At 32.8% G+C, this 21,954-nt stretch overlaps 2 protein-coding genes across 2 annotated transcripts; both read right to left on the reverse strand.

Annotated features, from left to right (window-relative positions):
• Positions 1-385: 385 nt before the first annotated feature.
• LOC127107769 (probable WRKY transcription factor 33) lies at positions 386-3,103 on the reverse strand. Its single transcript, XM_051045092.1, has 5 exons — positions 2,835-3,103; positions 2,102-2,260; positions 1,588-2,018; positions 1,298-1,465; positions 386-1,129 (listed from the first exon to the last, which is right to left on the reverse strand). The coding sequence occupies exons 1-5, from the start codon at positions 3,060-3,062 to the stop codon at positions 700-702; spliced, it is 1,416 nt and encodes a 471-aa protein (XP_050901049.1). The 5' UTR covers positions 3,063-3,103; the 3' UTR covers positions 386-699.
• Positions 3,104-17,366: 14,263 nt separating this feature from the next.
• LOC127107770 (F-box/LRR-repeat protein 3) lies at positions 17,367-21,503 on the reverse strand. Its single transcript, XM_051045093.1, has 6 exons — positions 20,665-21,503; positions 19,804-19,935; positions 19,547-19,651; positions 18,639-19,457; positions 18,308-18,559; positions 17,367-18,210 (listed from the first exon to the last, which is right to left on the reverse strand). The coding sequence occupies exons 1-6, from the start codon at positions 21,319-21,321 to the stop codon at positions 18,157-18,159; spliced, it is 2,019 nt and encodes a 672-aa protein (XP_050901050.1). The 5' UTR covers positions 21,322-21,503; the 3' UTR covers positions 17,367-18,156.
• Positions 21,504-21,954: the final 451 nt, after the last annotated feature.

Consider the following 21,954-nt stretch of genomic DNA (forward strand, 5'->3'; position numbering starts at 1 on the left):
TATTCCTTGCCTAGCACAACATGCACAAGTCTTAACTAAATAATTGGGCCCTCAACCACTTTCTAACTATTGCCTCAGCTGAAAATATCTAATAACTTCTCTCCAGCTTGAAGGAGGATATTAGAACAAATCTATGTATCTTACTGTCGTTATACTTCTTTGTCAAGTTAAATAGTTATTTGGTCAAGTTAATTATCTTAGTTGGACTAGATCAGTTATGTCGCTTGCAACTTTTTTTTCTTTCTATTCTCTCAAGTACAATTTTGATTATAATGGTTTCAATTTAAATTAATACCCTGTTTGAATCTGTCAAATAAAGCAGAGTTGAAATTGCCATGACATACATACACATAGTCTTAGGGAGCAATTGACTGCAACGCAGACTCAGCAAAAGAAATATTTTATTTCATGCTAAACAAATAAATACAACAAAATAATTTATAGAATTAGTCATCCAACACATGTTAGTAAATTTGTTATTCTTAGATTGAACTAAATTAGTAGATGCTCATAGAGTTATGGTTACTTCCTATTCTATATAATATACAAAAACATATCATCGCCTGTAATTATTTAATCGGTGTAGCAAAATCTTAACCGTTAAATTGAGATCAATTCAAATCTAACGGATGAGATTTATTTACACCGACTAAATGATTGCAAAGGATTCTAAGTGACGAGTAATCTTTTAATTTTAAATTATAAATTCCTCGACACAAAAGACTGAAGGAACGAGTTATCCTTAGGCGAGTATCGCTCATAATCGGCATTTGAACCGGTTGATTTGTCCAAAAGGCTTGTAGAATTCGGCATCATGTCTAGCTGAAAAGGTTGTAGTTGAGTTCCAGAATTTGGTAGGTTTGAATCATCATAAAGTGAATTTGTGAAATTTGATAAGATGGAATAATTAGTCACTGGTGAAGGCTTTATAGGGGTTACATTACATGTGGTGTTGTTGTTGTTGTTAAGAGATGTTTTGTTTATGTTATAGCTTGAACTTCCTCTTCCTAGAGGTACATCATGGTTATGTTTCCCTTCATATGTTGTGATTACTTCTTTCATATCATGTGCTGCTCTCTCCACATGTTTTCTCACAGGACAACCTTGGATTACACATTTGTAGTAGCTCCTGCAAAAACAATATATATTTTTTAGATCAATAGATAAGTACCAGAACCAGAACCCTACTGATGACGTCTAACCTAACAATATCGGCTTCGGCAAGTGGAGATAGGATTTATGGACAAGATTAACAAAATCATTTTGTTTGGTTTCATAATTTGAATGATTTAAATACCTTGGGTTTGGATTTCCTTTAACCACTTTTTGTCCATACTTTCTCCATCTATATCCATCATCAAGAATATCAATTTCACTTGTAGTTTGAACCACAACTCTAGCTTCCTTAACAGGTCCATTCCCTTCTGTCGAATAACAATAGCTATCATTTTCATTCTCTCCCTTCCTATAAATAATAAAAATTATAAATTAGTATTACCGAAACCAACTCAAAAGTGTGTAATCTAAATCGTCTGATCTTGATGATCTTGATTCATAATAGGGTGTATAAAATTTTCTTGATCTTACCATCTTTTCGCCTCGATTCCCAACTCATTGTAATCTCCTCCAGAAAAACTAGTTTGTGATGTTTGCTCGAATTCATCCTCTCCGAAAGAAAGATCAGAGATCAATGAATTGTTGCTTGATGAAAAAGGTTGATGAAGTGATTGAGAACTTGTTTTTCTCTTTGTACACTGAGGCTTAGGATGGTTATGACTTCCTTTATACACTATTTTAGTAACATGTCCCTCCAAGGACCTTTCAACTTTCTTCCTCATCAAGCAAATTGGATTAGTGCACTTGTAATAACTTCTTGGATTTTCACTTCCTTTCACTTGTTTTTCTCCATATTTTCTCCACTTGTATCCATCTTCTTCTGATCTTTTTTGTTCTTTAATAGACATAGAAGCATTGGATTCATTGAATGTCAATGTGTCATGTTTCTTTATTGGCTCTTCCTGTTGAAGTTGAAGAGGCCTTAGTTAATGACAAGATTAAAGAAAACTTAACTAAATGAAATCATAAGAGAAAAAAAAATTACCACTTGATACATAGTTGTTGAAGATTGAAAAGGTTCATGCAAGTTTTGTTTTTGTGTTTGAAAAGATAGCTCAGAGAAGTTTCTGTCTTCTAAGTCCTTGTTATGTTGTTGGTTGATGATTTGGCCACAAGAAGGTTCGCTGGTATAAGATGAAGGAATCTAAAAGAATCATATAAAGAAAGAATCATGTAAGGTGAACTATCGCAAAAAACCTCAAATTTATTACAGTTAAACTATGATTAAATAGAGCCCATAAAATATTTGTCTCAGTTAAATTGTGATTAAATAAGATCTCTATGTAGCCTGTCTTAGTTAAACTGCAATAAAATTACATGGGCCTCCAAACTCTTAGAGAATTTTGAAACCATCACGAGTTTCAAAAGTCAAAAAGCACAACGTGCGACATCAAAACTTATGATGTCTCTGCAATTATAATGCAACTTCAATATATCGACATCAAAACTTATGATGTATGCGATTATAACGCAACTTCAATATAACCAGAGTTTAGTTCCTATATATAAATTGCATGTGAACGTGATTTTCATAATATTAAGGTATAACGAAGATTTTAAATTGCGATTGTAGGATGAGATTTTTTTTAATACAACAACATAAAAACAATTTCGGCTATATCACACATATTTTTTCGCAACATGACTATAGTATAGTATGAGAGTGATTCTAAAACTAGAATATCAATTATAAGATAACAAGTAAGAGTGTAACATACATTATTTGAAGGAGAAAGAAATGAAGGTGAATTCAATAACTCTGAAGGACTAAAGCCAGGTGGAAAATCAGAATAAGAAGTGTTATAAATTGCTTCATCAAGTTCAAAATTATCTTCATCGTGAGTTTTGAGTTGAGGAGAAGTTCCAACAAGTTTAGCAATATCAAAGGTTGTGGTAAGGTTATTGGTGGTGTTGAAAAGGTTGTTGTTGTAGAAACTAAAAGACATAGTGGAGAAAATTGAGGTTGTTGTGTGAAAAAGTTTTGAGTATGTCTGAATGTAAAGTTGATAGTGTTATATTTATATGATTGATATGTTGTGCTGAGCAAAGTGTTTGGAAGCTAGTTGTGAGAAGTTGAAGTTTGACCGTTGAAAAGGCAATGGGTCAAGTGTTGTGGGTTTGACTTGACTTGGCTTGCCTGCCTATCATTGCATTATTTTACATGGCATTTTCTCCTTTGCCATCTGTCTCATGCGGTGGCACTATTCTAGTATTATATTTATTTTTATATTTTATTTTCACTATTTTATATTATTAAAGATGGGTGGTCGGAGTACAGTTTTTATCGGTTTTTAATTAAATATTCATGTGATTTAAAGATAGATTGTATTTGCAATTTGATTAAATTTTAAATGATTGATTAAGAATATTTTTAATATATTTTTTTGTCTTTAACTTAATTTAACAATTTATTTTAGTTTCTTAACTAATAAATATTCATATTTAATCCCTCACAATATATTATGTTAATCAGGTTGATCTTTTCTTTTAAATTATGAGAAAAAAAACGTTAAATCTTACATACGTAACAATTTAGTTAATATTATGTAATCTGAAATACTTTTTTGTTTTGTATATTTTAAAGTTATTATATTTTATAAAACAATTGAACCACTCTGAACATTGGTATTCTTTCATTTCATTTTATTTGGTAATCATACACGTGCAAGAAAAGACAGACGAAGACAACATCAAATCTTAAATTCCTAAAAGATATACACGTTTGAAGGAAGACGAAATTCCCTAAAGACCTACACGTTTGAAGGAAGACAAACGAAGGTGAACAATTGTTCACCTCCATTATTCATCTCCAATCTTCAAAAGGAATGTAAATCTAAACTTGTTAAAAATGTAAACTTTTTTAATTTTTCATCTTCCTCGATGATTCTTTCTACTTTCTCTAGATTGAATAGGTCATGTGAGCTTTAAGTGTATTTTGTATCATGGGAGTGAGTTTATTGAGTTTACGAAATTATGTTACAACGGGTTAGAGTATGTTTGACAATGTAACGCTGATTTCTGAATTTATTTTAAAGTGTTGAGTGGTTTAAAGAATTTAGGGTTCCTTAATGTAGAGAGTGTCATACCCCAGTTTTGCCCGGGTAAGGAAAAATCTTCAACCAGCATTCACTACCCAATGTTATAAGACATGAATTGTATCTTAAAGACACAGGTTCTATTTTAAGATTTCTCAGCTCTTGCTGACATCAAGTCTTCAATGACATTTTCATCTGTTGAGATCCTTAAGAAGATATCTGTTGCATTTGTCTTTTACTGAAGCATGGGAAGGTATGTGCATTTTTGGTTAGCAAGGCCCATTTTGGTTTATCCATGAGAAGTTTTGGTTTAAAAAAAATGTCCATTCACATGATTAATATTGCAAACTGTGGTGTGAATCTTTTACATTACTAATCCAAAATCCATTTGATTATTAGTAAGCATTAAGAGTCATGGATATTTTCTATAATCATTTGTTATTAAGCTCACTTCCACATGTTTATGCCAAAGTCTCAATCCTTCATAAAAATCTAAACTCAAGTTGCATTTTTTAACATATATTTTGTTTTAAGTTAAGATGGATTGTTGGAAAAGACTATGGTGATGAACAATATTTTAAGCTCACTTTGGAATTGTTTTTTTATTGCTTATGATGCACATTTCATATTGTTCATTTAAGTTAATAATAAACATATTTAGAAGGGACCAAGTTGAAAGTCCAAATTGATTATTGGTCCAATCCATTTTCAATTGGAATTAGAGTTTAAGCATTTTAAATAACTAACACAAATGAGATATTGGAATAAAGCTTAGAATGTTTTAAAAGGGATTAATTGCATAATTAATTTAATAATTCAAGATATTCCAAATAAATTCCAAATAATCCAAAATTACAAATAATCAAAAAAAGGCCAATGCATAATACAAGGGGTTACACGATTAACCCAAATTTTCATAGTCTAAGATATTCTAATTAATTCCAAATTCCTAATGATCCAAATATTTACATAATTATCACAATAAAAAGGATTTTAAATTAAAATTATACAACATATCTCAAAAGTCTCTGTTACACCAAATGAATCTAAAAAATTGAATTAAGTTGTAAATGCAACCGTTTGAAGCAGCAAGCTTCAAAGACCTTGCCAAAGAAGCCCTTCTTGCAGCGCCCCCAATTCCAAAAGCAAACACATGCCACTTTTCAATCAATGACCATTCACCTTTTACAAAACCTGCAAAACCAATTCAAGGGTTAAAACAACTTATCAAATAAGCACTTAAAAAACTGAAAAACAATTGATAAAATAAACAGATTAATTATTTACACGATGAACCAAGGTAAACGCTCAAAAAACACATTCCAATATCCAATCCAAACAGCTTTAAATCCATAGATTAATTATCCCATGAAATTTGGAGGAGATAACTTAACAAGTTATCTCAAAACCAACAATCAATATATAAATAACAACATAAATTAACAGTGGGAAAACGTTTTTGGAAATCTAAGAAAAACAATCAAAATTATTTTTCTCTGTTAAACTCAAACCTAACAAAGAACACGTTTTTGAAATCCAAGAAGCCACAATCAAAAATAATTCATTAAGCATCAAACCCTAATATTTGAACCAAACAACAAACAACATTCAAAAGTCCAAAAGAAGAAGGTATAACAGAGAGAGATGAAGAGCATAAGGAAAGAGAGAGAGAAGCTTATCTGAAGCACGGCGGAGGAGCTCGTCATCACCGACGACGTAGGCTAAGTAATCTTTTTCTTTCCTTTCCTTGCTCGAATCCATGTGTTTATGGTTCGTCACTACAAAATAGACAGAAGCCCTATATTAATTTCACATAATCATGATTATTAAAGGGTAAATCTTAAATTTAGGTTTAGGGTTTTCTTGTTTTCATACCGCCGATTCGGCCATTTGAGGGAGAGTTTGAAAAAACCAGGGTCGGATTTGGATAGAGGAGCGAAAAACAAGTAGGGTTTGTGTTTGGATTTTTTGGATTGGGGTTGGAAGTCACCGGAGAAGAGGGCGGCGCCGCCGCAGTTGGCCGGCCGCCACCGTCTTCTCCGGCAGGTTTGGCCATGAGGATAGCGGCGGAAAGGAAGAAGGAAGTTGCAAAGCAACGTTGGTCTGAACGAAGAGAGAGAATGAGAATGAGCAAATGACTCTCTCTCTCAAAAATTTGTTTTATATGGTGAAATAGGTGGCTGCATGGGCGCCACGTGGCCTCCCTAAGAGGCACCACATTTTTGTTGACTTCTGAGTCAACCAGGGGATCCTATATGGATCCCCCACCATATGGTGGTACACCCTCATACGCATCCATTTGATCTCTTGACCAGGTCAAAGTCTCCCCATCATATGACCCAGATATCTCCCTAGAAAGTCAATGTTTGACCAAGCTATTTAGGGCTTTGGTGTTTCCATTTTGGGCCAACCCAGGTTGGACCCAAATGCCATATTTGCTAACAAACCCCCTTTTTATTATTCAGTAACGCCCAAAATTGGACCCTCCTCTTGATATAGCCCATTTCACTCTTTTTTTTTATTTGTTCTTTTTTCTCTTATTATATTTTTCATATATATACTTAATATATATACTTAATATATATATATATATATATATATATATATATATATATATATATATATATATATATATATATATATATATATATATATATATATATATATATATATATATATATATATATATATATATATATATATATATATATATATATATATATATATATATATATATATATATATATTAAATAGTTTAATTCCTAATGATATTTATTTAATTACTTTACAATATTTAAATATTTTATTTACTTTCATTTCATTTATTTCTATTTATTTTTCATTCTTTCAAAATTATATATAGTGTTATTATTATTATTAACACCTAATGATAGTTACTTAATCATTTGTCTATATTATTATTATCTAATTACTTATTATTTAATCAAATAATATATTTAATTAATTGATTATATTATTATTAATATCACTTATAATTTAGATAATTTTTTATTTTTGTGGAGTGTATATGCATGATTATTTTGTATTTATTTATTTATACCGAGTCTCGAGTGCATATGGATGACATGTTCTAATTGTGACAAAATCATGTCGTTTTCACCGACTTGAAATCATTCGAGCCAATTTCAAAAATAAATCACATACTTCTCGATTAAAAGTCGAGTCATTTTCAAAACACCTTTGTAAGTCGATTACTTGTAAAAGTATCGCCATCAACCTCACATGGCTTACTCTTGGGCCTTCTTACAATGAGATCTATTCGGTTTTAATTAATCGATTAGATGAACTATTCACTAAATAAATTCGATTCATTCACCAAAATACAAATTTAAAACCTCGATCCAACATCGAGTATTCTTTGTTAAGAATTAAAATACCAGGTCACAATTAAACGTTATTTCACTTAGGAATAAAAGAGGATATGGTTTTGAGTTTTCAATTCCTCTTCTCGGTTATTTAAACACGAACTCTTTTACTCGATTAATCGAACAACCGTCATTTCTAATCCACCTAAGCGCAAATAAATCAATTTCTTTTACATTAAGGAATAAAAAGGGAGATGACTTTGAGTCTTCAATTTTTCTCCTTGACTATTTGAGTACAAGTTCTCTTACTTGTTTAGTCAAATAGTTATCGTTCCTCTACAAACCTCCAAACCCCGATTAAATCAAATATTTTCACAGTAAGCTAAATGAAAAAGGAGGTGACTTTGAGTTTTCAACTTCACTCCTCAATTGGTCGAATACGAGTTTTCTTACTCGGTCAGTCGAACAATTGTCATTTCTCTGCAAACATACAACTTAATCAAATCACTTTCATAACAAATTATACGAAAAGGGAGATGGTCTTGAGCCTTCGATTCCTCTCCTCAAGTGCTTGGATATGAGTTGTTTTAATCAGTCATTCAAGTACTTGTCGTTCATTATAAAAATATGTCAACCATATACAACCTTATTTTCATAAATACTCAGATGAAACAGAGAGTGGTTTAGAGTCTTCTATTCCCTTTCTCGATTATTAGGATACGAGTGGTCTTACTTGATTATCCGAGTATTCGTCATCCGTTCAAAACACCTTAACTATCATCAAATCCTTTCTATAATTAAAGATGAAAAAGAAAGTGGTCTAGAGTCTTCTACTCCCTTTCCCGACTGTCAGGATACGAGTTGTCTTACTCGACTATCTGAGTGATCGTCATCCAACCAAAAATATCTCAACCCATCAAAACATCCAATATATTGATCTGACTTGTCAAAACTCTTTTCAAAAAGAACACCATTTAATCCTTTCTAACGCGCATAACAAACCAATGCTTAAGCCTCCGCCGAGAGTAGACAAGCCAACGTTTAGCCTTTAGGACATGATTTAAACAGTTGTTCATTAAAAAACACCAACCAACCGTAGTTCCCGAACTACGAATGCTCTGACTTTCTTATTTGCAATATAAGGATACGTAGGTAGGAGATTGCTGTATCTTCGCAAGCACACTAGTAAAAAACCTCCCCTTTCCCTTTCTGAAGTTCTCATCCACTTCTATTTTTTTAATAATTTTATAACCTAAGGATAACAAACAAACATAAATTAACACTCGAAACACACATTAGAACTAAAAGGTTCCCGTTGAGTACAACGGACGTAAGGGGTGCTAATATCTTCCCCTTACGTAATACACTCCCGAACCCGAATATGGTTGCGATGATCATTATTCTATTTTCTAAAGGTTTTATCGATATTTTCCTATCCCTTTATTGTGATAAATAAAGTTCGATGACGACTCTGTTCGAACACTAAATATTTTCCGCGACCATCGCGAGGAATCATATTTTTCGAGATGCGACAAAGAGCTTATGGTATTATGATGCAATAGACATTAGTGAAATGGTTCTCCGAAAAGATGATTTAGAACCAATAGGATGAAAAACATTGCAGTTATTTTCCTTCCTCTAGCACTCATATAGCTTTTATTGCAACGGAAAATAATGAAATTCCTGTGAGGACGCATGGCCATGAATTTAGGAAAGCAAGTGGCATGGCTCCTCGTGCAAGATGAGAAACTATAGCCCTATTTGATAAATAATTCGGAACTACAAACTTTTTTGTTACATTATACATTTGGTACATTTATGCACATGGTTGTTGTATACAAGGCACGCTATAGACTATTTAGTGGGTTTATTGCAGATGTAGTTGCTACAATTAATCAGGTATGTAAGTATGTTATATATTTACGCAATCTCGATGTTTATTCTATTAGTATTCTATCTCAAAATTTCTAATTTTTGAAATTTTACCATCAATAGATTGTATAGGATGAATTAGAGGAGGGGATTATCTTCCATTTTTTCTCTCAATTTCCGTTTCAGTGTAATCTCAGCTATTAATTAAAGAGAGATAAAGAAACAAAAATATTAAAAACAAGAAAATGAAAAGCCGATGAGGTTTTAATGGGAAACAAATCCTCTCATGCCCTATATGTCCAACCATCCATCGTGTTTGTCATCCAATAGTTGAAAATCCTTAATATATATATATATATATATATATATATATATATATATATATATATATATATATATATATATATATATATATATAAATATGGGTAATGTTAACTTATGCCCTAGAGACACAAGTTAAGAACTAAACATAGAAATAGCATATTGGAAATTGTGCAATGATTTTAATAAAAATATATAATTAAAATCTTTATTGATTTTTTCAATACAAATTTTCTATAAATGGGTTATTTAACTTGTGCCCCTAGGACACAAGTTAGCATTACCCTATATATATATATATATATATATATATATATATATATATATATATATATATATATATATATATATATATATATATATATATATATATATATATATATATATATATATATGCTTCAACTATGGCAAAATTATGCTTAAAGTCATCTAATGTAAACTTAATCACTTGATTATGAAAAACACATTCAAGACCACTACTTGACACCTTAAGATTGCAATAAAGTTCTTTGACATGATCAGGGTTGAATTTTTTTATTTAGTTCAATGAATTTCAAAAGCTTATGTTGATCTAATAATTTCAAGAACCTAAGTTATATCTCAGACTCAACAGACTTATTCAAAAAGTACTCAACTTCAATAGGTTTGTTAAAAAACTCTTTCACATACCTATTGAGCTTGTCATTAGGAACTAAGTGACTGACCTTCTGATAGATGAATGATAAGTCCTGACTAAATGCTTGTGTGTTTCTACTTCCATTCAAATTTTTGGGCAACCTTGCACCAAACGTCTCTTTGCTCACTTGAACCTTTGATCTTTCCTTTTTCCGAATTGGAGGAAGAGGATTAAAAGATGATTCTTTTCTTTTTCCTTTTTGTTTTCATGAGAGCTTCACTTGAGGTTGGCTTGAACCACGTTGATGAAGGGGGTGAGTTGATGATAAAATGGGTATATGAATGATAATGGTGATGTATGATGGAATTTGAATGAATGAGATGGGTTTGATTTTATGGAGATTTTGAAAATGTATGAGAGACGAGTGTCATGAAATGATATGAGTGTTGTGAAAAGAAATGATTTAATAAAATGAAGTAAGTGGAAGAGGAAACCCAAAGGACACGCAAAAAATGAATTGATTTGGCACACTATGATTCGAATCATATGCACCTCATGAGTCGAATCATGCTCAAAAAATTTTGAAAAAGTTTGGATTTGATTCTAATAAAGGGAAAGGTGTTATTCGAATCAGTTTAAGCAGATGTGTTTTCCCTTGTAATTTTTCTGTTGTGATTTGAATCAATGTTTGCACTTGAGCCGAATCATGACCACTTAGTTTTGAAAAAATTGAAAATGAATGAATTATGTGATGAAAAATAATGGAATGGAATTTTAATGATATGAAAAAGTTGATTAGCTTTTAAGTTAATGGAATGCAAAATAATGAGATGCAATTTAATGATATGAAAGAAATAATGAAATGCACACAAGAATGAGTGATGCATGAATGTATGATGAATGTTTAGATGGAATAACAACGATGCAAATATGTTTGGATAAATGAAATATACATTGCATAAACGACACATACAAATACATTTCACACAAACATTGCATTTAAGATACAAGGATGATAATAAATATGCTTACTACAAGAAGAATAATGGAGATTCTAATGTTCATACCAATTTTGATAATCTATTGCTTAATTTGTTATGCGCATAAATGATTAGTAAACAAAAATAAATATATTAAAGGAAAAATACGATCAATCATATATAAATGGATAAGACTCCTTGCACGTATTAGATACACTGTCAGACACTCCTTCATAAGAATTCTGATGAGCTTGTACAACATATGTTATAATCATCTTTTATTGGCTTTTCAAGGATAAGCATGTGAATAACTACTTCATTGTTTGATAAATGTTTGACAATCTAGGACGGCTACTTCAACACTTTGACATGATATGCCTACTTCAAAACTTTAGGCTTTAAATCCATGATAATTGGTTGACAAACAATGAACATTTTTAATATTTATAAATTTTCTTCATCTTCTTTCACGACGACCTTAGAATAGTAGGTCAATAGAGATGCTTCTTCTTTCATTTCCCGACCATCCATAATTCAAAATAATTTCCATGTAAGTAGTACATCATTAGCTTTTATAAGTAATCATCAATCTAAAATAAGAAACATAAGACTAGATTTCCAGTCAATCCTACATACATCTCAACAAATAGGTTAGTTTAATCCTTGATGAATCGGACTTAGAGAATCTCTTAATTCAATTAGTGATCGACTAACATTCTAGTAGATAATTACTTGACATTATTCCTCATTTAATAAATAGTCAATGATGAATCAATCATTAGGATCTCAATGAAATGTGTTTGGTTTCCACTTAGATGAGAAAGCTTCCAAAAATAATAATCTTAGGATCGAAAAAGCTTTATATTCCCAACTTTTAAAGTCACTTAGACTCGACCAAAAGCTCGTATCTGAGGCCACTTATTAGTTGGTAATATAAGTGTGAAAAAGATCTAGAAGAGGGGTTGAATAGACCGGTCTCTTTTAAAAATAATTTGAAAACTTTTAATAAAAAAATCAGTTGGTGAGCAGAAGCTAAAACAACATAAATGAAAGCATACAATATCATCACTAAATATTCTAACTAATGTATTTCAATTTTATCAGTAAGAGAATGATCAAACAATGACTTAAGTTAACTAGGACAATTCAAGTTGCTCAAACAAAGCAATATAATGTCATAATTTAGGCATGTTGTTTAACACAATTAGCGTAAGCATCATTCAATAGGTTTGATGCAACACATACCTATGTGTATATAATAGATCATTACAAGCATGACCTAACCTGAATGACATACAAATTATGCCATGGTTTAACTTTTAATTCCGAATAACAACAAATTAACTAGAGATATGGAAGGAAGAAAGTACACAGAGATATATAGTGGGTTGGCAACCGGCCTCGCTATGCCTACTCCACTCTTCAATGGTATGAAACCATTGAGAAAAATAATCAAGTTTTTCAATATTTCAAGAGTTAATATACAAATATTTGGATACAATGAACTACCATCGATCTAGATGCTAATAGTCACACTGCATTAGCCTACACACGAATCCAATTACAAACTGCTACATGCAAGATCCTCAATAAACTTGATCTAGTAATATTGATATCCATAATAACCTGCTTCAAGCTTCCTTTCTACAACATTCTTTCCTTGAATGAGACAAATAATTGTTTGAGCAATTTTCATTAACCTCGATTAATTGGATAACTCCCAACTATTATGTGATAACCTCCACATGGTTTCACCAAAGTCGTCAATGGATTATATAGACACTCTTCTCTCTTTATGAACAACCCACAACCAAAATCCATATCCAATAAATGATTGTTCCACCTGATACACAAAAACATAACTTCAAAGAAAAACATTAAATTCCCTAATGTACCTTTTATCTACCTCTCATACTCAATATTTAGAGTAGAAGGTCCACAACAATGGTTTTTGACAAAGGTTAAAGATGATGAATAGTATCTTAAGAATCTCACACACACAACTAAAATTCAAAAGATTCACATTTTAGGAGGTTAATTACAAGGTATCAATAAGGAATTACATGTTGGTGAATGAAGAACATGTGCTAGATTCTCTTAAGGTTCTTGGCAAAAAAATTGATTCTAGGTTCATTGGTGATTGTTCTAATATTGATTAATTATATCACTTGATTTATAAATCCCTTCACTCTCTCTGGGTTTATTGGTATTCAACAAGAATACAAGAACGACAATGATCTAAGAGATGTGTTTCCTCACACTTTTTCATATTTTCTCTCTCTAGGGTGACACACACTCTCATTGACAAAAAAACGAGAAAATATGAATGATAGACATACTCTCTTGGGAATGTTACTCTCAACTAACTAAGATAAAGGTTTTTATTAAATCATAAAATAATTATTCGAATCAAAGAGATAATTAACTTGAATCAAATATTGGAAAGAGGGGGAAAAGACCATGATTCGAGTCATGTATACCTCATGATTCGACTCAAATAAGTTGTGATTCGAATCACACTTTGCTTTGATTCGACTCAAATGAGGCAGATCCAAATCCCATATTCCATGATTCGAGTTACACATACGCATGAGTCGAATCATACATCCTTAAGCCTTGATTCGAGTGTTATAACTTGTGATTCAATTAATACTTGTAATTTTTACATAAAACCAATTTCTAGGCTTAAAGAGAGACACAGACATGGACTACAACAAGTAAGTTTGAATGAAGAGGTTTCTCAAAGGTACATGGACTTAAATAGCTGAAGCGAATGAATATGAACATATTATTCTAAGTGAATTACAATAACAATGTTACAACAACAATGCAGATATAATGTGGAAGGATACAAAGACGAAATAAATTAACTAATATATCATACACACAAATTGCCAAATAATCAAAATTAAAAGCGATATTGACGATGACTACAATTTCAGTTAATGATTTGCTACCTTACCAATGACAAGATGAAAAGCAAGATGAGACAAGTCACCGAAAAAGAATGAACAAAAAAAGTTAATCATTACAAAAGTTTTAACTACAGATATATAATGTATGAAGAAAAGGAAAAATCAATTGAAGTGTACTCAATCTCCAGATACCCTAACTAGTAAGGTTTGAGTCAAAAATTACATTGTTTATTTTTCCTTATTATGAGAGTATTCATCCAATAGATATCTTATAGAATTTGCATTATTTTTGATTTAGTCTATTGGTCTGATAAATTACATAATGAGTCACTTGTTTGTGGAAACTCTGAGTCTTTTTAAGCCAACATGTATGAACTAAATATATTTATTATTTAACCACTTTGAGCTTGGGCCCTTCTTTCAGTGACATGGCTTAATTTCTATCCATTTTACTTGAAAGATTAAATCTCTTCACCCTCGTTGAAGTTAGGTAGAAAGTTTAGGTTTCATGTCATATGCAAAAGAATAAGTTTGGGGCATCTCTTGAAAGTTAGCAACGTTTAAGTTTGGGGTTGGGGTACTAGAGAAAGAATGATCAATATAAAGGAAACAAATAGAGATACAAAATAAATAAGTTAAAATGAATTCTTCAAAAAAAGTAGAGAAAAATGAAAAAAAAAAAAAAGATGATGAAAAAGACCAACAAATTGCATTCTTTAGTACTAGTTGAGTGAGTAAAGATTATTATGAAAGGAGCATGGTCATAAAGGAAAACTAGACACTTAAAAAACCTGGCATAAGCTCAATTACAATCTTAAAAGACCTCAAAAGTGTGTATTTAGATATGACTCTAATTAACATGTAATAAATTTTGCAAACTTATGATAAAATGCTTTTGTACTTTTATTGTGTGATTGCCTATTCAATTTGAGTGAAAAAGATAAGATGAGAGATAGGTTGAGTACATGAGAATGTTGGAAGAAAATTTTGAAATGATTTGAATATAAGAATGGAATAAAAGTGATAATCAAAAACAAGAGAATTGTGAGGTTCATTGGTAAGGGTAAGCATTTTATTTATGTTGAAATTTTCAGTTATAAGTCAGTTACTTGAAGATAAGCAACAAAGTAGGTTTGGGGTTGTGATGACACTTTGTCATTGCATAATATTTATGAGCATTTTCAATAGAATCAATGTAATTTTGAGCAAAATATTAGTCAAAGTGAAGAATATATGAGAAGAATGGAAGAAGAGAAAAAAATTGTGGACTTAGAATAAAATGAGAAGAAAAGGAAGGAAAAAAAAGGATTTGACTCATGGTAATGACTTGTATCACTATGAGTACCTAGATTTCTCTTGATTAGGTCTTAAATTGTGAACTTAATTTTACTTTGTTGGATTATACGAGTGTTTGATATTTTTTGTATGATTTGATTATATCTTTTATATTCAATAACTTTTGTTCTTATTGCTCTTTGAGTGTTGACGAACTCACAAAATGAACTTAGATAAGCAGGGATTACTGACCCTAACTCTACCGATCTGAAATAAAGTAATCGCTCAACTTAGTAATTAACTAGGGATAGGTAATTATAAATTTTGACTAGAGAACTAACGCACTTAGATTGCCTAATTTTACTATCCAACTAGCTTAAAGAATTAGGGAATTGTAGTCCAAATTAGTGAGTTGTACACCAAGGCATTGAGTACAGTGATATTGTTAATTCCCTGTAAAATTACAAAGTCAAGTCGATTCAATTAATGCACATTCATCAACTGGGGAAATTAGAGGATTCGAATAAGACCTAATTGTTTTCTCATCTGAAATTTTATTCAAGTTTCCTCTTTTTCAATATACTCTTCAAGCAACCCACCCACCCAATATATCTCGCTGAACTCTCTCCATCAGGAGACACCTCAGCCAATATATCTCGCTGAACTCTCTCCATCAGGAGACACCTCAACATCTGGACCTCTAGGAGGTTCGTTAAGTAAAAAGAAGACTTATTAGTGACTGATAGTCGTTAGGAAAATTATCTAGAAGGGAGAAATGACGCCCAAAATACTCAATTGCGCTAAAAGAAACGTCATTCCACAATGAGGGTCTAGGAACTCTCGCCATTAGCATGTACCATACCTGCTTTTCCTCCCTCTTTTATAGTCTGGCGCCTTCTAGAAGGTTCGGGAGGGCCCTCCTCCCACCGTTGATTCTTGGAAAGGCAAGCTTAGGCATCATGAGATGCCTCGCCCTGTTGCTTATCTCCAATCATAGGAGCGTCCTTCAACTGAGGGGCTCACCTTCTACTAAGAAACTTGCATCCTACCAAAGGAGCGACCTTCAACTAAGAGGCTCGCCTTGAACAGGGGGACTCACCCCTCACCACAAAGTTCAACCTACGGAAAGCATAACACATTTCGCTCTTTACAATTTCTTATGCTTGAGGGACTGTGTAGTGATATATTTGTGAGGACCTCTGAATATGGCGACATATGTCCTTCATTGCGCACCTAAACCACGAGGCGCAGCCTATGCATGTCTTTCACGTGGCATGAAGGCTTGCCCTGAGGGGAGGTGTGGATCATATCATTTATCTAATTCTAACTGCATGTGCAGAGTCATGCCATAACTCCCTAGGAAATAGACAGTTAACAGCTTTCCCCAGTCAAAGGAAAGCGGCTACCACTTTGTAAGAATTTTTTGAATTCTAGGCTCATACACCTCTATAAATACCTCAACCTTAGGATTAAAAAAGATATACCGTAATACACACAATACATCCCTAATAGCTACAAAGATTCTCACCACACGTGAACTTGCTCTCTCATCACCATAAACACACAATACATCCCTAATAGCTACAAAGATGTGAACTTGCTCTCTCATCACCGTAAACACCACCAAATAGAATCTCTCGCCACAATAAACAAGCCATAAACCAACACACAGACAAATTATTAAAGCATACGATCATCTCAATTAGTTTAGAAGTACCACACATTCTCTATTTCTTAACAAATACAATATCTCATAAATTGAACTAAACTTTACTACAAAATAGTTCTTTAATATTCAATTTAATAAAATAATCACAAGTATCTTTTGTTTGAAACGTTTACAGTTAAGAATGCTAAAGTTGAAATAAAGAAATTGCGTTGCATATTGGAAAGATCTATTTATAAATACATAAATAAAAAGTGTTCTAGAAGATCCTTTATAAAAGAAAAACTAAAATTGAGTTTTTGGTAGGACCCTAATATTTGTGGACGGTAGAAGGAGAATTTTCTAAAAAGCTTAATTCAATAGGAGTCCATAAATAAGAACCTTAGTAATGGCCACAACACAACTAACTTTTCCTATTTGGACAACTCTAAGTGGGCCTCGTACCTACAAATACATATAAGGAACCTACCACATATTATATTGGTTGTTGTTAACAAAAATCCTTAAGTGATAAGTTGACTAATAAAAGACATAAAAATAGTGTCTTGTCCTAAGCCATGCATGTGATATGCCAACTAGAATGCTTTCTTTTAGTGGAAATGCCACTTCATCATTTGTAATCGTTTCTTCTTTTTGTCCTTGTCCATGTCCCTCACCTCAACCATCTTCCACTAGTTCTAATCATCAATTTGGAAAGCTCCATCTTACTCAACACAAGAATTATTAGCACTTGGCGAAATTCAAATATGAGAGCTCGAAAGAAACACACTCTCACGACACAAGTCTTGACCATCAAAGGACTTATGTAAGACTACTTGGTTACCTCCACCAATGGACTAAACAAAATACTTGTATCATATTTTCATGTCTCTTTCTTTTATTACTTGATTCTTTCCTCTTAGTATAAGTGGAAGTGTAGAGAGAAGTAAGATTCTTATTACATTTACATCTGAGAAAATCTCAAAGATGTAAGATTCTTCACAAAATTGGTTGCATAAGTCATCTTTATCAACTTTAGACAATCTTACAAAATCTTATTGCATCACATCTTCTAACTGTAATTTCCAACACTTGGGGTCCAATTCAGCCTGTCCATAAAAATGAGGAAGAACACTGGCATTTTAATCAAATATGTCGGGATTTTGCGTTTACGAAATCCAAGATATGAACGAGAGATGAATATACCTGAAAAACTTTATCTCTCCATTCAAACACGCAACCACGCGCTTCTACATGTCTGATGAGTATTTCAGGTAAAAGAGATCTTATTTTAACATGAAGCTTCGCTTTGGTTAGCCCTCCGCATGCCAATAAGGCTGCCGCGAGTCCTTGTGGAGCCACACCTTGCAGGTGAAGCAGGGTAAAGTTTTGAAGGCAACTGATACCGGCAAGCGACAGAAGCCCGACATCCGTAACCGAGCTATACGACAAGTTTATCTGCCAATCATGAAAAAGACATAACTACATTAGAATCTGGATGTTTTGCAGAAAATTGACATATGACAAAAATAGTTACCTGTCTTAGATTTTGGGAGAAATGAGCTAGGGGAATCATGCCACTATCGTCAATGTTGTAACACTTTTTTATGTCGAGACGGTTTAGTTGTTTGCAGTTCATTGAAATAGATGCTAAACCTATAGATGTAACAAGATGACATCCACGAATTTCGAGTGTTTGCAAATTTTCACATTTTGATAAGCAGAATAATGCCCTGTCGGTAATGTTAGTGCAATATGCGGTATTTATCATCTCAAGGCCATGGCAACCGAACGCAATTGCCGAAATACCCAAATCTGTTACTTCTGTGCACCTGTATAGATCCAGTTCCTTTAATTTTGAGCAACACATGCCAACATAGGCGACTCCTCTATCGGTTATGTTCAGGCAGATTCCTAGTTTCAGGCTGGAAAGCCTCGAACAACGAGATATGGACTCGAGGCCTTCATCGTCGATTTCGTTGTCTGTGAGGTCAAGCTCCTCGAGAAAATGGCATTTCTGTCCAATCAATATATATGCTTCCGATGAAACTAGCGTGCACGATTCCATTTTGAGAGAAGTGAGACTTCTGCAAGAATTCGTAATGCTAGCTATCGAAACATCGGTTATCTTCCGGCAGCATGTGATGTCAAGCTTCCTTAGATCTCTGTGTTTTGAAACAAGGAAAGAGAGAGCTTCATCGGTAACTCCCACACATTTGCTTAAACTCAGTTCCTTCAGCGAAATGCACAAATTCCCAATGGCTTTTAATCCGTCACAGGTAATAGTGCAGCCGTCGAATATGATCGATTGCAACATTGAAAGTTTATTCAAACTATCAACAAGAGCAAGAGTCACCTGGAAAATCAAAATATCGACAATCAGTTATAACTGAATTCCATTCCCTTAAATTCAAAATAACAAAATTATTAAGACGGAAGATTTACCGGAGAACCATCAGCTAATACCAGTTGCTCGACACATCGAGAAATGCTTGTTAGCCTTGACAGGCCGGTATGACTTACGTTATGACAACCCGAGATATCAAGTTTCTGTAGAAGGAAGTGATTGTGTCAAATAACAAATTACATAAAGAAAAACGAACATTCTATCAATTGATGCAATTGAAAGTTGCGAATAACTGCATAAATAAATGCGCGTTGAATTTGAAAGCACTAAAAGTTTAACTTCTTTCAACATATACCTTTAATGTCTTGCACCCTTGTTTGAAGACTTCGTTGCTGAGGCTGTCGTCGCCAATGCCAAAGCATCCTTCGAGGACCAAATCCTCGAGATGTTGCAATTTGAAGATCGAAGAGAGACATTTCTCCGTGATCTGCTCATCACAAGAAACCAATAACACTTGTTATATCAACTATATCATTTCAAAAACAATAACTCAAAAGCTAAGAACATAATCAAGGTACTAAATCTATTTAACTTGAAAACAACAATTGAATCTCTCTAACACACACCACATGTTCAAAGAGTTAATCACTAATTTAGCAATAAAACTAAAGGTTTTGGAGAATGTGGTGCCTCAAAGTCTGTAAACCCTAGCTCAACTAACAAAAGCTGATATTGCTAAGTTTGACATCAATACCAGAGTTCGAATCCTAGTACTCAGGATTGTGTGTATGAGTTTGTAAGTTATTAACACTTCCTCTTCAAACCCAAAAAAAAATTAACTATAAAAAAACTAATATCTCAATCAGGAAATAGAACCTACAAAAAAAACATAGCTTAATCACACCCCACTTTTCTCCCACATCAACCTCCACCTCAAAAAAAGAAAATTTCTAAATTTAGAAAATTAAAACCACAATAACTTATTACATAACATTAATACATATTAATTAATAATAAAAAAATCTCAACCCACAAGAGAAAAAAAACACAACAACAAATAATAACCAAAAAAAAAAACTTATCATCACACCCCTCTTTTTTCCACATCATCATCAACATAACAACAACATCATCATCAACAACATAACAACAACATCATCATCATCATGAAGAAAAACAACAATAATAGTAATGAATAACTAAGAAGAAAATTTACCGGTAAATATGAAAGATCCAAAGTTCGAAGATCTTTACATTTAATAGCAATCAAATCAACACCCAAATCAGCAACACCAACACACCATTTCAAACTGATCAACTTCAACTTCCTACACCCAACCGCCACACACCCAATCCCCATATCCGTAACCAACTTACACCTATTCAACCAAAGCCTCTCCAAATTCCCGGCGCGTGCAACACCCACCATCGCCGCGTCTCTCAACTCCGTCGCGTTCGACAAATCAAGCTCAACCAAATTCAAACAACTCGCGGCAATACTCAGTAAACCACTCCCGGTGAAGAATCTCGACCGCGACAAATCAATCCGAGTAAGCGTTTCTTTGTAGGCCTCCGCGATCATTGAGAGAGAGGTGTCGTTCACGCGCGGACATAGCGAGAGATCGATGGTTTGGATGGAGGAGTAACGCGCGAGGATTGAAGGTAAGTGTTCGGCGCGTAAGGGACGGAGAGCGCGTCGGTGTTTTGATTCTAGCGCGTGGAACCATTTGCAAGATAAGGAGAATGATTTTTTGGTTTGTTGTGAGTTGTTATTGTTGTTTGGTTCTTCGAGGAAGTCGAGGATTGTGAAAATGAGTTCTTCGGAGAGGGATTCGAATGGGTTTGTTGTGTTTTGTTTCTGAATCTTCTTCATCGTTGTAGAGTTTTTCTCTTGTATGGGTTTGTTTTTGTTGTGTCTTTGTTTTGGTTGTGTTTTTTGGAGTATGGGTACGGTTGGTTAGTTAACGTGGGGAAGGTATGGGTTTTGTTGAAAAATGAGAGAGAATGGTCCATAAAGACCAAAATGCCATTTATTTGTCGTTTCTGCTATTGGGTAATGAGCTGCGCTATGTTTGAGTTCATTGGCGAAAAGACGGAAATATCCTTTTATTGTCGCAAGGTACTAGTACTACTAGTACTGCAAAACTGTGGGGATGGTAAACATGCATCCACAAATGGGAATGGGGAATGGCTATGGAGAGATTTGAATAGAATATTTCGATATTTGTTTCTATAAATGCTATTTAAAGATGATTTGATGAAAAGATAAAATATTTTTAGATAATATAATAAAAAAGGTTTTAGGATGTAGTTATGTATAAATTAATATATTAGAAAAGAACGAAAGGTTAGTTTAATTTTGTAATATTTTTTATTTGTTTATATATATATATATATATATGAAGATCCAGAAACGACCTATGAGTATGAGATGGGAAAGCCACAAACATACATTTATAAACATTTATAAAGATGTCTAGACATGTCTTCTAAGTGATAAATGTTT

The sequence above is a fragment of the Lathyrus oleraceus genome, chromosome 7 (genome assembly GCF_024323335.1).
Source record: "Lathyrus oleraceus cultivar Zhongwan6 chromosome 7, CAAS_Psat_ZW6_1.0, whole genome shotgun sequence".
Classification (NCBI taxonomy): domain Eukaryota; kingdom Viridiplantae; phylum Streptophyta; class Magnoliopsida; order Fabales; family Fabaceae; genus Lathyrus; species Lathyrus oleraceus.